General features: G+C 52.1%; 1 protein-coding gene across 1 annotated transcript in view; it reads left to right on the top strand.

Moving 5' to 3' along the window:
* The first annotated feature begins 9,231 nt into the window (after nt 1-9,231).
* MYO15B (myosin XVB) overlaps nt 9,232-14,865 on the top strand; it is a 40,279-nt gene continuing 34,645 nt past the window's right edge. Inside the window, 4 exon segments of the mRNA XM_065415320.1 lie at nt 9,232-9,282; nt 9,362-9,419; nt 11,196-11,326; nt 11,988-12,083. Coding sequence (XP_065271392.1) covers nt 9,232-9,282; nt 9,362-9,419; nt 11,196-11,326; nt 11,988-12,083 — 336 coding nt within the window.

Below are 14,865 nucleotides of genomic sequence, written 5' to 3'. Positions count from 1 at the left end.
CTGAAACCCAGACTGGGGGCACCCCACTCTTGGGGAAGGTGGGAGATGTGACTTGAGCAGGGTTGTGTCCCAGAGGGGCTTGAGAGGTGGCCCCTCAACTGAGAGCAAAGCAGGTGTCATTAAGGCTGCTAAGTGTTTAATAACAGGAGATCCTCATTCCACCGCAGGAGAGTGTCTAGTGATACAGGCCAAAATAGGAGGCGATTGCTCACCTTTTTTTCTGATCAAGACCTGCTTAGGCAGAAGCCTGTTGGTGTCAGTGCGTGGAGCTGCCCTGCCTGCCACATGCTCAGCATGGACTGAGATTGCCTGATTGAAAGAGCTGATGCAGCAAACAGCTGCGTCGAAGTGTGGCTCTCGGGTGCCAGTGGTCACCTCAGCTTAATTTAGACCAAAAATAAACCTGGCATCTGGTTGCTTTTAGCCGGCGTTTGTAAACAGCAGTGTGGCTTTAAACAAGGGTGGTTTTAAGCCAGTTCTCAGGGTCACACGGTGCTGGGGGGCGAAGGAGACATGCTGGTGCCAGGTCTCACCACCACGTACAAGAAGGAAATCTCAGCTGGGGAAGTGTTTATGGAGTTGAGAACAATGACTCCGCCCATCTCCCATCATGTTCCTGGAATCCAGCCCAGGGATAGTCAGGTACTCTCAGGAGAGGGATTGATTTATAGGTTTAAAAGTCAGAAGGGACCATTATGGTCATCTGGTCTGACCCCTGTGAAACCCAAGCTGTAGGATTCCAGCTAGGAATTCTTGCATCCAGCCCGTCTCTGGTGGTGGAGCTGGAACATTTCTTTTAGAAAACACCCAATCTTGATAGGAAGGCTCCAAATGATGGAGAGATTCCCGGAGACTGAAGTTCTCTCTCCACAGACTGGGTTCAGCATCGGCAGAGACCGCACACGCGTAACCCCCTGGTCACTGATGTGTGGTATCCCCTGCTGTGCCTGAGCCGCGGGGGGTGAGAGGTTATGAGAGCTCTCAACTGCAAAGCCTTGAGCTCAAGCTGTAGTGACTCGTGCCTTTTTTTTAGCTCGGAGGTCGACAGATCAATCCCCGGTGACGGCCAAAATGGCAGCCGTCACACAAGCTTCCCACCCACTGCCCCTTCCGGCGTGTTTCTGTCCTGACCCTGAGAGCGAATGGAGCCATTTAAATCCTGGGCCCGTCGGCCAACAGCCAGGCTCCTTAGTGCCAGCTACAGTGACTGTGGATTTGTGCTGTGGACACACATCCACAGAGACGAGACATGAGACCGTCAAACTCGTTTCATGAAGGCTGCCGAAGAGCTGTGAGACAGTAGCCACTGCTGCTCTGTTTTATTCTGCAGAAGGTGGGACCTCAGCTTCTTATTGGAGGCAGGGGAGGTGCCTAGCACATACTCCTCAGGCGTAAGGGCTCACAAGGAGCCACAGGAGAGACTCATCTAGCTGCCCCCTGGGCCAGAAGGATGGTTGCAGGACACCCACTGAAAATCCCTGCAGTGTAAGGCCTGGCCAGGCATGGGTGGCTGTGCTGTGCTCCCAGAGCAGGACCTGTGTTCTCAGCTCTGCTCCAATCCCTCGCCAGCGTAACCACAGAAAAGCTCCCATCCCCTCCCCTCCGTGTTTGCTTTCTAAGGCTCTGCTCCCTCCCGGAGTGACGACAATAAAAGGTCTCAAAGTTCACCTGAGGGAACCGCAGTTTCCCCCCCCCACCCCGCCTTCCCCTGCGGCGCTGCCCTGGGCGGACTTTAGTACGCCTGCCCTTTTCTCAGCCCAGGCTGACCCAGCCCTGGTCCCTTCCCATCTAGCCCCACACGTCCTCGGCAGACAAGCAGGAGAGAGAGGGAGCGAGACAGCCGCACAGCCTCCGAGCAGGAGGCAGGTGAGTAGCATTGGGTGGGACGTGGTGGAATATCCCTGCCCCCAGATTGGGAAAGGGCAGAGCTGAATGGGAACCCGGCTTCCCCTGACTCCTTGTCCCACCCTCGGGGGCAGGGGGTGGCCCTCTCCAGGCTGGATTCAGGTTTTCCAGCTGCCAAGAGAGAGGGCAATGAACCATGTTTCTGGTCACTGAATGCTTAGTGGGGCACTGTCACTAGTGTTCCGTGAGACAGTGAATGCCAGGCTGTCTGGAGCAGGCCGTGTGGCAGAAGCTCCTTTCTGATTGCGTCCAGCCTGGGAATGAGGGGTCTTAGACCCATGGCGGGTGCTAAGAGCGGTGGCCAAACCTCAGCCCGCTAATGTAGATAGATCCTAAGAAGATGCAGTGTTCACCCTCTCCTTTTAACACGCCAGCGGCTGACATGGCAGGCCAGATACTGCACATCCCCAGGAACTGTAGCTAGAAGTACCTGGTAATCCAGAGCATTTGCCCTTCCGAGATGCCTGGCACACCCCAGAAAATGCCCTCACATGCCATTTCTTTTCCTTCTGACAGCAGAGGCGTGAGGACAGCAGGCAGAGAGAGGAGTCGCTGGCCAAAGGTGGCGAGGAGAGTGGTAGCTCCCCAGGAATGGTAGGTCAATAAACTCTGATGTATCAGCTATGAGGGCCTGCTGGGGTTTCCACCAGTGTGACAGAGATAATATTCACTTCATGGATGTGATCCGGCAGGTCTGTCCCTGCTGGGGAGTGTATAACTGAGCCAGCTGGCAGAGGAGCCCTTTCCGTCCATCCAAGGGAGTCGAAGTGCTGCAATTCCATGGGATAATGTGCATCGATGAGGAGCAATATAGGCACCCACATGCCTGGGGCTGAGCTTTGGAAATATGCCTAAGGGATTTGGATTCCCTTTAGAAATTAATGGAATTTGGGGTCCAAATGCTCTAAGGGACTGAAAATCTTTCTGGGTGACCTGCAAAATCAGGGCCCTCAATCCCAACCACTTGCCTTTATGATAGATTCTGTGGGATTTTTCCTTGGAGTTAGGGATGTCAGCCCCAAGCCAGGGGCCAAAGCCCACCTTGGGTAATTCCACCTGCAGTTTTGGAGGGGGTATGGTATCATCATCTTCTCTTGAACTGAAGAATGATGTTGCTTTTGTTGCTGTTTGCCTGTATTCCACCCCAGAGGTGGCTACATTGGCGTGATCGTTCCTGAACCATTCCTGTGTGTGCTGGGGAGAGGGGTCTGTCTATAGATGTGAGAGAGGCAGTGTGGATGAAGGGCTTTGGGGTAAAATACAATTTATAATCATAAGATATTAGCAACAATAATATCTGTAAGGCGGGTATTGTCTGTTGTCTGGTTATCAGGCCTGATCCCTGATATGATCAGGAGCAGCCTCCAGGTGTCTCCCTCTGCAGTGCCAAAATTCCAGCCATGCTCCTGCACTTCAGAGGTGAAGGTGCAACTTCCTGTTGCCATGAAGGGGTTAATGCCTAGGCTACTGCTGTGTTCGCATGATACCCAATAAATCATAGTGGTTTCTATCAGTTCTGTGATGGATTATGCATAGGGTGACCAGATAGAAAGGGTGAAAAATTGGGACAGAAGGTGGGGGGTAATAGGTGCCTATATATAAAAAAGTCTCGAATATCAGGACTGTCCCTATAAAATCGGGACATCTGGTCACCCTAATTATGCAGGATTGAGCAGAAATGTCAGCCTGTCACCTGCACAACGGCAGTGAAGAGGGGCCGAGGATGCAACTGGGCAAACGATTCCCTCTGAACAATTTTTTGGGACAAGTTTGGCCTGCTTTTCTGTCCTTGAATTATCCACGTTTGTGGCAGGCAGGGCCATCCTTAGGATTTATGGGGCCCTATGCAGTATTATTAAACTGGTGCCCCTGTGCCCGATGGCAGCCCGGGCTTGCATGTGTGTTTTAGATAAGGGTGGTCTTTTGAAGGATTTATTTAAAAAATTATATGTCTGAAGAGCCAAGCATTTAAGGCTAAAGATGAATATTCAGATTGTGCATCTAAAAATCTATGCAAGGATTTTTTTTTAGAGATGTGATTTTTATAATCTCCAGCAACACACTAATGAAATATTTTTAAAGCACATTTTAAACGAAGGTCCTGTCGACTAACATGTTCTGAGTAAATAATGTTTTCACCACCCAGCTCAGAGAGAGCGGAGAAGCGATGTACAACTGTTTTTGTCAGTAAAGTCAGAAACTGACAGTATATACCTGGGGGTTGGCAAATGCCTGTTAAATGGCGTCATTACCACTTGAATGGCTCTTTAACAGTTTCACTGTTGCACTAATAGGTCTGGCAGGCTGGAGGCTTTTTCACTTTTAAGTACTAGATTCCCTCACCAGGCTGCAGCAGCCAGCTGTGGTGGGAGCCTGCAGGAAGGGGCAGAACAGGGATAGGAAGAGGCGGGAGGGTGGACACTAAGACACAGGGGTGCCCCAAATTTTCGGGTGCTCTACGCAGCCACGCATATGCCTAAAGATGGCCCTGGCAGCAGGACCTCTCAACGGCTACTGAATTAGAAAGCGGGGGGAGGGATAGCTCAGTGGTTTGAGCATTGGCCTGCTAAACCCAGGGTTGTGAGTTCAATCCTTAAGGGGGCCATTTAGGGACCTGGGGCAAAAATCTGTCTGGGGATTGGTCCTGCTTTGAGCAGGGGGTTGGACTAGAATCTCCTGAGGTCCCTTCTAACCCTGACATTCTATGATTCTATGAGAGTTGTGTGTGCTCAGCAACTCCCAGGGGATGCTCCACCCCCTCTTCTGTCTGGGGCATGAACCCCTTGGGTGCTGCTGCAAAACAAGCAAAGGCCAATCCCCCTCTTCAAGGCCGGGCCCCAGCCTGGGACTTGCTTTGTTGTGATGGTGCTTTCACTTTATGCAAATACCGCCTTCGGTTTCATTTCCTTCGGCTACCCACTCTCCTGATTTCCTTTTGGGTTTAGGATGGGACAGACTCACATGAAGCCTAGAGATACGCTTGGTTTTTGAGCTCAATGTGCTTCAGCCCAGGCTGGCTTGAAACTGAGGTCAGGTTGTCTCGGGTTGTGGATGGCAGTGAAGCATATGATACATCTATGGAGGCCTTGTTGTGGATCAGACGGGTTTGGGCTTGGACTTGAGTGACTAGCCTATTGAAATGAATGGGATTTCTGACCTAGCAAGGTACTACTCAACTGTAGGAGAAAGAATCGGGCCCAATAAGTATAAGAAATTCAGGGCAAGGACCCCGGGGCGTGATTCTCCTTTGCTTTGCACCATATACCGTCATCGGTCTGTCTACGCTGCAGTCAGAGGTGTGGCTGCAGCCCGTGTAGACGTAATCAGACTAGTTTTGATCTAGCTAGCTTGAATAATAATTGCAGTGAAGCCGCAGCAGCATGGGCCAGCCTCTGGAGTACGTACCCAGGGTCCTGGGCAGGCTGTTGCGGTTTCACTGCTAGTGTTACATGAGCTAGCTGGATCAAAGCTAGCTCGGTTATGTCTACACATACTGCACTCACACCTCTGATTGCAGTGTAGACAGACCCAATGACACCTGTTCAAAGTGGTGTCATTCTGAAATGGTAGCAAGGTGTGTCCACTTTGCATAGGTGTACACGTCAATGCGAGGTGCAGAGAGGTAGAGAACAGACCCTAGGGGCCAGGTTACGATCTCATAAATCCAGATTAACTCCATTAACTTCATGGCCACTTTTCTTTTTATTTGTACGGTAGCGCTCTTGGATGCTGCAAAATAGTGAAAAAGCAGCTGCAGTGGGGGAAAAACCCAGAACCATGGTCTCATCTATGCAAAACTAGGAACCTCTTGGACCTGGGAGAAGTAACCAAAATGCAATAAGTTTGGTATCTTTCCCCCCGTAGTGCTTGATCTTCAGCAGCAGTGACCTTTTCTCCTACTTTACCATCCTTTCTCCAGTGCGCTCTTCATTGCGACTCTTATTTATTCCTTGTGTTTTATAAAATTCTAGAACGCACACACCCCAATTACTCTGGTTGGCTCAAACGCTCAAGTCCTGGCTCCAGCCACACTGTCGTTGATGTCAGTAGCAGTGTAGCCTGAAGGCTGAGTAAAAACACCTGTCCCCGTCTGTGATGATGCGGTTCTGGCGGAACCCAACTGAGAGTGCCAACTCAGGACAAATTGCTCAAACAGGGCAGTTACAGCCCAAGGCTGGGGTTTTTCCACCTCTAAGGCAAACCAAACCAGCCAGACTAAGAGGACTTCGGTCTCACCCCACTGGCTAACCGCAAGTCTCACAAGCAATTTCCTTAGACACTCCAGTTTCCCAGTATCACCACCAGTGCCACTCGTTATGGGGACAAATGGTTATGAAAACCAATACCCCAATAAAAGAAAAAAGGTTCTCTCGATCCCAAAGGACCAAGCCCCAGACCCAGGTCAACATACAAATCAGATCTTACCCACAAATCACGCTGTTGCCAATCCTTTAGAATCTAAAATCTAAAGGTTTATTCATAAAAGGAAAAAGATAGAGATGAGAGTTAGAATTGGTTAAATGGAATCAATTACATACAGTAATGGCAAAGTTCTTGGTTCAGGCTTGCAGCAGTGATAGAATAAACTGCAGGTTCAAATTAAGTCTCTGGAACATCCCCAGCTGGGATGGGTCCTCAGTCCTTTGTTCAAAGTTTCAGCTTGGACAACACCATCTGGCGGCTGGTCAAGGAATGGCTGTCCCTGCCCCGGAGAGCCAGCAACGAGCTCATCTACATCAAGCACAGGCACGGTGGTGTCGGCGTCCCCCGTATGGGAGACCTATGTGACATCGCGGTCATCACGCACGCCTTCCGCCTCCTGACGTGCCCGGACACCAAGGTGAAGAACGTTGCAACGACCGCCCTGCACGCCGCCACCGAGAAACGAATCGGCAGACCTCCCTCCGACCGAGATGTGGCCACCTTCCTGTGCGGCTCCCTGGACGGCGACTTCGCCCGGGACAGGGGCGATCTCGCCTCACTGTGGTCCCACGCCCGCAATGCCACACGCTGGCTGGGGAAGCGACTGGGCTGCCGCTGGGAATGGAACGAGGAACGTCAGGAGCTGGGAGTCCTGATACCGCGGATCGGAACGGAGGACAACATCATCGTCGCCCCCGGAGCCAGAGGCGTGCTGGAGAGATCCCTGAAGGCCGCCGTCCACACGCTCTACGTGGACACCCTGAAGAAAAAACCGGACCAGGGTAAGGCCTTCGAAGTAACCAGCAAGTGGGACTCCAGCAACCACTTCCTCCCCACGGGCAGCTTCACCCGGTTCGCCGACTGGCGGTTCATACACCGCGCCCGGCTGAACTGCGTCCCCCTCAACGGTGCCATCCGCCACGGGAACCGGGACAAGCGCTGCAGGAAGTGCGGGTATGTCGCCGAAACCCTGCCCCACGTCCTATGCAGTTGCAAGCCCCACGCCAGAGCCTGGCAACTGCGACACAACGCCGTCCAGGACCGCCTGGTGAAGGCCATCGACCCGCGCCTGGGGGAAGTCACCGTTAACCGCACCGTCCCCGGCACCGACAGCCCGCTGCGCCCAGACATCGTCGTCACGGACGAGGTCGGTAAAAAGATCATCCTGGTCGACATAACGATTCCGTTCGAGAACAGGACCCCGGCCTTCCATGTAGCCCGAGCCCGCAAGCTTGAAAAATACGCCCCCCTGGCTGACGCTCTGCGGTCAAAGGGCTACGAGGTACACACAGACGCTCTGCTTGTCGGGGCCCTGGGTGCCTGGGACCCGTGCAACGAGCGAGTGCTGAAGACCTGTGGAGTGGGCTGTCACTACGCACGGCTCATGAGACGCCTAATGGTCTCAGACACTATCCGTTGGTCCCGGGACATCTACACGGAACACATCACCGGCCACCGCCAATACCAGGAGTGAGCCGATCAGACTTCGCCCACCTGCAAGGGAGAAGGGACTCACTAACCCCCCCCCCCCCCCCCACTGGGCCTGAGCCCCGAACCCACCCAACCTCACCGGCCGCCGCCAATTCCGAGAGCGAGCCGGGGAGACCCCACCCACCTACAAGGGGGAAGGGACCTTACCCCCTGAGCCCCAACCCCACCGGCCAGTTCCAATGCCGAGAATGAGCCAGGGAGACTTCACTCACCCGCAAGGGGGAAGGGACCTTTAAACCCCCTCCTACGGGACCTTACCCCCAGAGCCCCGAACCCACCCAACCTCACCGGCCACCGCCAACTCAGTGAGTGAGCCGGGGAGACCTCGCCCACCCGCAAGGGGGAAGGGACCCATATCCCCCCCCCCCCCCCCCCGAGCCCTGAACCAGCCCAACCCCACCGGCCACCGCCGATAACGAGAGTGAGCCGATGGGACCTCGCCCACCCGCAAGGGGAAAGGGGCCTATATACCCCCCCCCCCCCGATGGGCCTTATCCCTTGAGCCCTGAACCCACCCAACCTCACCGGCCACCGCCAATGCCAAGAGTGAGCCGGGGAGACCTCGCCCACCCGCAAGGGGGAAGGGACCTATTAACCCCCCCCCCCCCGCTGGGCCTTTTTCCCTGAACCCCGAACCTACCCAACCTAACCGAATCCCACCACGTGAGGGTCGCCCCATCACCATTACCCAGCCCACCTACTTGTACCCATGACTATTTGTACCCCCTATGTGGATGATTGACCCTCACCGCTTACCAACTGTGTCTTGATCTCGCCCACCGCTTCCCCCCCCCATTGGAGACATCACAGTCTGTATGTATTATGTGTGCTGCCAACCCCGACATAACAACATCCCCCCCTCATACTTTGTATGTTCCCCCAATGATCGACAACTGACTCTTCAAATCTTTTGTACCGTTTATTTTTAAATATTCTCTAATAAAAATTTAAGTCCTTCCAGAGATAAGAAGCAGGATTGAAGACAAAATGGAGATGAGGCATCAGCCTTATATAGTCTTTTCCAGGTGTAAGAACACCTCTTTGTTCTTACTGTGGAAAATTACAGCAAAATGGAGCCTGGAGTCACATGGGCCAGTTCCTGCATACTTTGCTGAGTCTGAAGGCATATTTGCCTTCTCTCAATGGGTCCATTGTATAGCTGATGGTCCTTAATGGGCCATCAAGCAGGCTAGGCAGAGCTAATCCCAGCTTGTCTGGGATGTCACCCAGAAGCATAGCATAAGTTTGCCATACAGACAGTATAGAGCCAATATTCATAACTTCAACTACAAAACTGATACACACATATAGACAGCATAATCATAACCAGTAAACCATAACCTTGTCTTAGACACCCCATTTGACCCCCTTTATACAAGATTTGGGTGCCACTACAGGACCTTGGTTGCAACAATGATCTACATGGTCCCAGTTTATGTCAATAACGTCACACCGTCTGACCCCGTGTGTTGCCTGAAATGAATGTATTTTTCTTTGGCTACTGTGACCCCGATTGCTGACTCTTTGCTCCCTCTCTCCTCAGGACGTGGGGCTGCTGGAGATCCCCGCAGAGCTTGCGGCACTCCTGCACTCTGCCAAAGGTAAGAAAACCCCTCCAGCCCGCTCGCTCGGTTCTAACACACGGTGTTTGCATTCGTGGCTTTGCATGTGTGTGTGTTCGGCACGCTCTCTCGCCTATATCGTATCTGCTCTGTTGGTGTTGGAAATGTAAACACGATAACCCCAGGTGGATGTATATAAGGGCCTCCTCCAAGATACAGGGATAGACAGGCAGCATTGTCCAGTGGATACAGCACTGGATTGGAGCTTGGGAGACGTGGGGTTTCATCCCTCCGGCTCTGCCACTGACCTACCATGTGAATGTGGGCAAGTCATTTCCCTTCTCTGTGCCTCTTTCCCCTTGTATGGCTCATATATTTAGATTGGAACTCTGTGGGGCAGGGCCTGTCTCTTTGTACAGCACCTAGCATATTGGGGCCCCTATTTCAGTTGGGCCTCCTAGGTGCTGCCATAATACAAATTAATTAGTCAGCGGGGCAAGTCACCTGTCAATGAGCAGACGGTGCTGAGTTCCCCGTGCACCTTGCCCATGGAAGCATCCCCCAGGAGATGTAGATGATGAAGCATTGCGGCCAAAGAGATGTGTGGCGAGTCGTGCGGGTTGGGCATGTTTTGACAAAATGCCTTTTCCCCTCCATCGGAAAATGCTGATTCATCAAAACCAAATCCTTTTGGGGGGAACATATCCATTTCAACAAAGCTTTCATCAGGAAGGTTTCATCTGGTCAGAGAGAGAGAGAGAGAGGGGCAGACAGAGACGTCCCAGGAATAGCCTGATTCAGAGCAGGAGGTTGAACCTGGCTTTCCCTTATCCCGGCTGAGTGCCCTGAACACCAGGCAATAGGCTATTCCCTCTCTCCCCACTTCCCTTCCCTGCCCACCTCTGTTTTCAATTCATGGACATTTTTGAAAGGTCTTGACTTCGTCCCAGTGCAGAATGAGAAAGTTTTGAAATCTTGAAAGCTTTCCTGGGACAGGAAAACCTTTTGCTTCCCCTGGAGCGTGAATAGGGTTTAACCAGAGGAGGTGGCAGTGGGGGAGGCGCTGGCTTGGAAAGCGAAGGGAGAGGAGGTGGGAGGGAAGGAAAGTAGCGTTGCTGGAGAAGGCAGGCAGAAGCCGTGTTGCTTGGGGAAGTCTCTGCAGCCAGGGAGGCGTTTGTTGTCCTATCGCCCCGATAAATCCCTTATCTTCTGCCTCACTCATGGTGACCTCTGGTTTATTTATCGACTGGGACACTGCCAACAGAGTCTCTGCAGTGCTGCATTATTTATATACCTGTGAAGGAATGGAAACCCTTTCAGAGCCCTGGCCTGGGGCGTTCCCTATGGACGGCTGCGGGCATCAGAGGTTTGGTCCACACCCTTCACTGAGCTAATCCTGGATGGGTTGTTTTCTGCTCTTCTAACTCCCCCTTTCTAAAAGAGCCTTGAGTCCATTCTCTGAGGAGGCCTGTTCTGTCGCTCCAACCCCAGCTAGAGAAAAGGCAGCGTGAGGGTGACCAGAGAAGCTGCTCAGTTGTGTGTGGGCAGGGGTCTGTGAGGATGGGGAGATGGTGTGGGTGTCTCAGGTGGGGGTGGTGCAGAGGGCTGGGGGAGGGAGCAGGTGCCTCTGGGGGAGGGAGACTTTGTGGGTGTCTGGTGGGGGAGGGTGATGGGGGTGTGGTGTCTCGGGGAGGGCCGTTGGTGCGGTTGGCTTGGGCGATGGTGCGCGTGTCTCTGGTGTGTTGGTAACTGGGCGTGTGGCACCGTGTCTAGATGGGCCTGAGGCTGTGTCCATTTTCTCTCTCTCTCTTACAGGTCAGCACCATGCCCAGGCCAATCAGATCATGGAGGTTTCACCTCCGGAGGTCAAGGCCAAGTGTGACCTCTCCCTCCCACCCAACATCAATAGCTCTCCCTTCTCCGTCTTCATGAGGTCTCACTTCCAGGTAGGATGCTGCTGATGCCAGAAGCCACAGGGACCCTTCCATTCTCTCCTGCCTCCTCCCTGCTTGTTACCTCCTTACCCCCACCCCCCGTTCAGTGTTGTCTCCTCCTCTCCACGCCTCCGCCAGTCTGCCCCAGGATCTGCCTCTCCCCCACTCTCTCACATACTCATAGGTGCTGAAACTGCCACACACCCCCCCACCCCCCGGCTCGAAATGCTTTCCATTATATTCAGGGTTTACAGTTTGGTTCAATGGCTCTCAGCAGCCCCGCTATATACATTGTTCCAGGGCCCCTGCCCGTACTTTCTCTGTCAGGACGCTTTCCTGGGCTCCGTAACCTCCTCATCTCTCCGCTCCAGTACGTGCCTGCAGACAGCCCCGCAGGGGCTGCATACGCTGTCTGTGCTGTACATCCCCATGGGCTGTGTCTATGGCACTGGGTTGTCACTAGGGCCTCTGCCTAGGAGTCTGATAAAGAACTGAGCCCCGCGACAAGCCGTCTGATGCCTCCTCAGCCCGCTCTTTGCCCTTGTTTGCCTGGCACAGCTGGGAGAATGCAGAGTCCCGCTGTGGACTCCGGCTCTCTCCTAGGGCTTGTAGCAGGGGGACACGCTGCCATTGGAAATGCCAGCCATGAACTCCGTCCTTTTTCACCTCCTAGGAGCCCAACTTCCCTGCCCTTGGACAGCCCCTGCAGCAGCCCTTAACCCGCCTCGAGGGCGAGGACATGCAGCGCGCTCTGGAGATCAACAAACTGGTGAGTGCAGGGGGCGGGGGTGCAGCTAGCCTACAGTATCGGACAATCCCAAAGCAACCCCACTGGCCTTTGTAGTGGGGCATTAGTGAAATATGAAGGCACATTATGCAGGCACTCTGCTCCTCTAGAAGCTTTCTGTCTTCAGAAGCAGAGGGGCTTTGCTGGGGTTCACAGGACCTCGAGCGCAGTGGTACCCCCAGAAGGAAAGTCATGCGGTCTAGAGGTGACAGCAAAAGAACTGAGAGCCAGGAGGACCCTGGATTTATATGCAGCAAGTCGCTCGCTCGCTGTCAGCCCATGGGCAGGTCCTCTGACCTCCCTAAGCCTCATTCAAACAAGCAGGAAGCCAGGAGGGAAGGTGGGATCTGAGCTGAGATTTCTTGGGGAAGTAAATTGGCTAATGATACGTCCTCAGTCACTGCAGCGTTAATGCTGGCAATGGGCAACGGGGTGGGAGCAGTTGTGCTGCAAAGCCACACGCGAGTTGCTGTGTTCTCACGGATGCTGTGCTCACCCCTGTACATCGCATGGGCTTCTGGGGGCATATCCCATGGTTCTTAGCCCTGCATCAAGCTGAGCCACTCTTTGGCTCTTTCCCAGTGAATGGTGGGAGAACTTGTCTGTCCTTCTGGGCGCACGGGGGGAATTGTGGAAAGGCAGTGCAGGGCTATCAACACTCTAGTGGTTTAGCCTGCATCCACACAGGAAAGGGGAGTGGGTGGCAGTTTGAGTGAAAGCACTTTAGCCTACAGCTCCAGCTGGGACAGCTAGCCTGGGTTGGGTGAGAGTTTTGTATGTGAATGGGGGTGGAGGGAAGAGGTTAGGGGCAACACCCAGTGGGGACGGAGAAGGGATTACGTTAACTTTAAATTGTATGATGTGAGAGGTTGTTATAGGGTGAGAGTAAAGTGAAATTGTCTGTTGGGGCATGTTGTTGTTGGATGGAGATCAAAAGCACATATGCTACTGGGGGCACAGAGTCACAGAGGTTTGGATTCCCGAATGGAAGGCTCCCCCAGAGGGGAGAATTGAAGGGTCGTGGCTGGCTCAGGAGGAGAGAGGGCACAGGATCACAGCGGGGTTTGGGAAGCTGGGCTGTGATCAGGAAGGGAAGGCTCCGGTAAGATTAGCAGTGGGAAGTAGAAGGGTTATTGAGCACTGTTGTGAGGTTTGTTATGTTTACTCTGGTTAAATAAAACACTAGTGTTTTTTCAAAGCCAACAATGGGAAGCATAGTCAGTCAGGGTGGGGAGGTTTGAAGAGGGCCCTCAAAATAGTTAGGAAAAGCGGCCAGGATCACCTGATATATTTAAAGGCAAGTGTCCTGAGAGGAAGGGGTAGGAGGGCTGTACTAATGCTTATATCCGAAAGTGTTTTATGGGGCTAATTGTATAGATCTGATATAACATGTGAGAATGACAAACCACAGGGAAGGGGTGGAGTGAGGGAGGCCGGAGTTACAGCAATACAATTGTGCAGTGACTCTCAGTGTAGGCATATGTACACCTGGATGGCTCAAAGTTTAATGAGACTTTGAGCATGGCTGCTGTTCTTTTCCATTATGTTGCATTTTGCAGCATTTGTGGCTTCCCTTCTAAATAGTTTAATTAATAGTGGTTGAGTCTATATATTTTAAAAAATGCAACTCAGTCTTACAGTCCATGCTGAACCAGCAGAGCTGTGACTTTACCCACGTTCTACTGTCTCTGGGAGGGAATTGTCTGTTTTCCTGTGTTAGGGAGGGGTGTTCAGTAGTCGTGCTGTTGTACGGGGACAGGAGTAGAGATTTTTGTTTAAAGAAGGGATTCAGCCTCTTTGTTATGTATGAAAAATACAGCGTATCTTCTCCAAAATTACAGCACTTACTCTTTCAGTACAGTATGGATGTTCTGAGAATTGACATGTAAATCTGTTGATGACTTTAGGAATTCAGTTACATTAAAAATTAATTAAGAAATTTAGCACCCTAAATCAGAACTTTCTTTTGTCTCCAAAGATCTCATTAACAGATCAGCACAGACTCTTCAAATTTCCTGGATAGTGGAAATAATGAGGAAAAGGATAAATACTGTAACCCTTTAAAAATGTTGCCTGTGTACAAGATTTCAGTGAGTTTTAACTATATAGGAAGTTTGCAGAGTCTTTTCTGTTACCGTTGGAGACCAAAGAGGCTCAGTCTGTGTGCTAAAATTTTTTAAAGGGCCTAATTTAGAATAATTTAAATTCCTAAACTTATTCATAGATATACTTGTGAATTCTCAGAACCTTCATTCCATAGTCAAAGAGGAAGTGCTGTAATTTTGGGAAACATATGCAGTGTTTTTCATACAAACCAGAGGTCAAATGTCTGCTTTAAGTGCAATAATCAGCCCAGCCTTAACTATGGAGTTTTTACTAATGCCTCCATAACACTTAGCATTTTTTAGTACAGTATATAGATCTCAGAGCTCTTCACAACGACTGGGTGAGCATCATTTCCTTCACTGTACAGACAGGTAAACCGTGGCCCAGAGAGGGAAGGCGACTCACCCAAGACCACACAGCAGGTCACTGGCAGAGTCAGGAATATAGCTCAGGAGTCCTGGCTCCCAGTCTGCTGCTCTATCCCCAGGACATGCTGCCTCCCAAATTCTCCTAAACCTTGGGGGTGCCTGAAATCTGAACCCCAATTCAGATCTGAATTTTGTAGAGGGCTCCTGGGGACCAATTGATCCTCCTGGTTCAGATGTCTCCGGAAATGTGAGGTACCTGCAATTGGAGCTTGGGTCGGAATGTTTCGGTT

The sequence above is a fragment of the Emys orbicularis genome, chromosome 13 (genome assembly GCF_028017835.1).
Source record: "Emys orbicularis isolate rEmyOrb1 chromosome 13, rEmyOrb1.hap1, whole genome shotgun sequence".
Lineage (NCBI taxonomy): Eukaryota > Metazoa > Chordata > Testudines > Emydidae > Emys > Emys orbicularis.
Note: the sequence above shows the minus strand (reverse complement) of the source record. Positions and strands in the feature narration are given on the sequence as shown.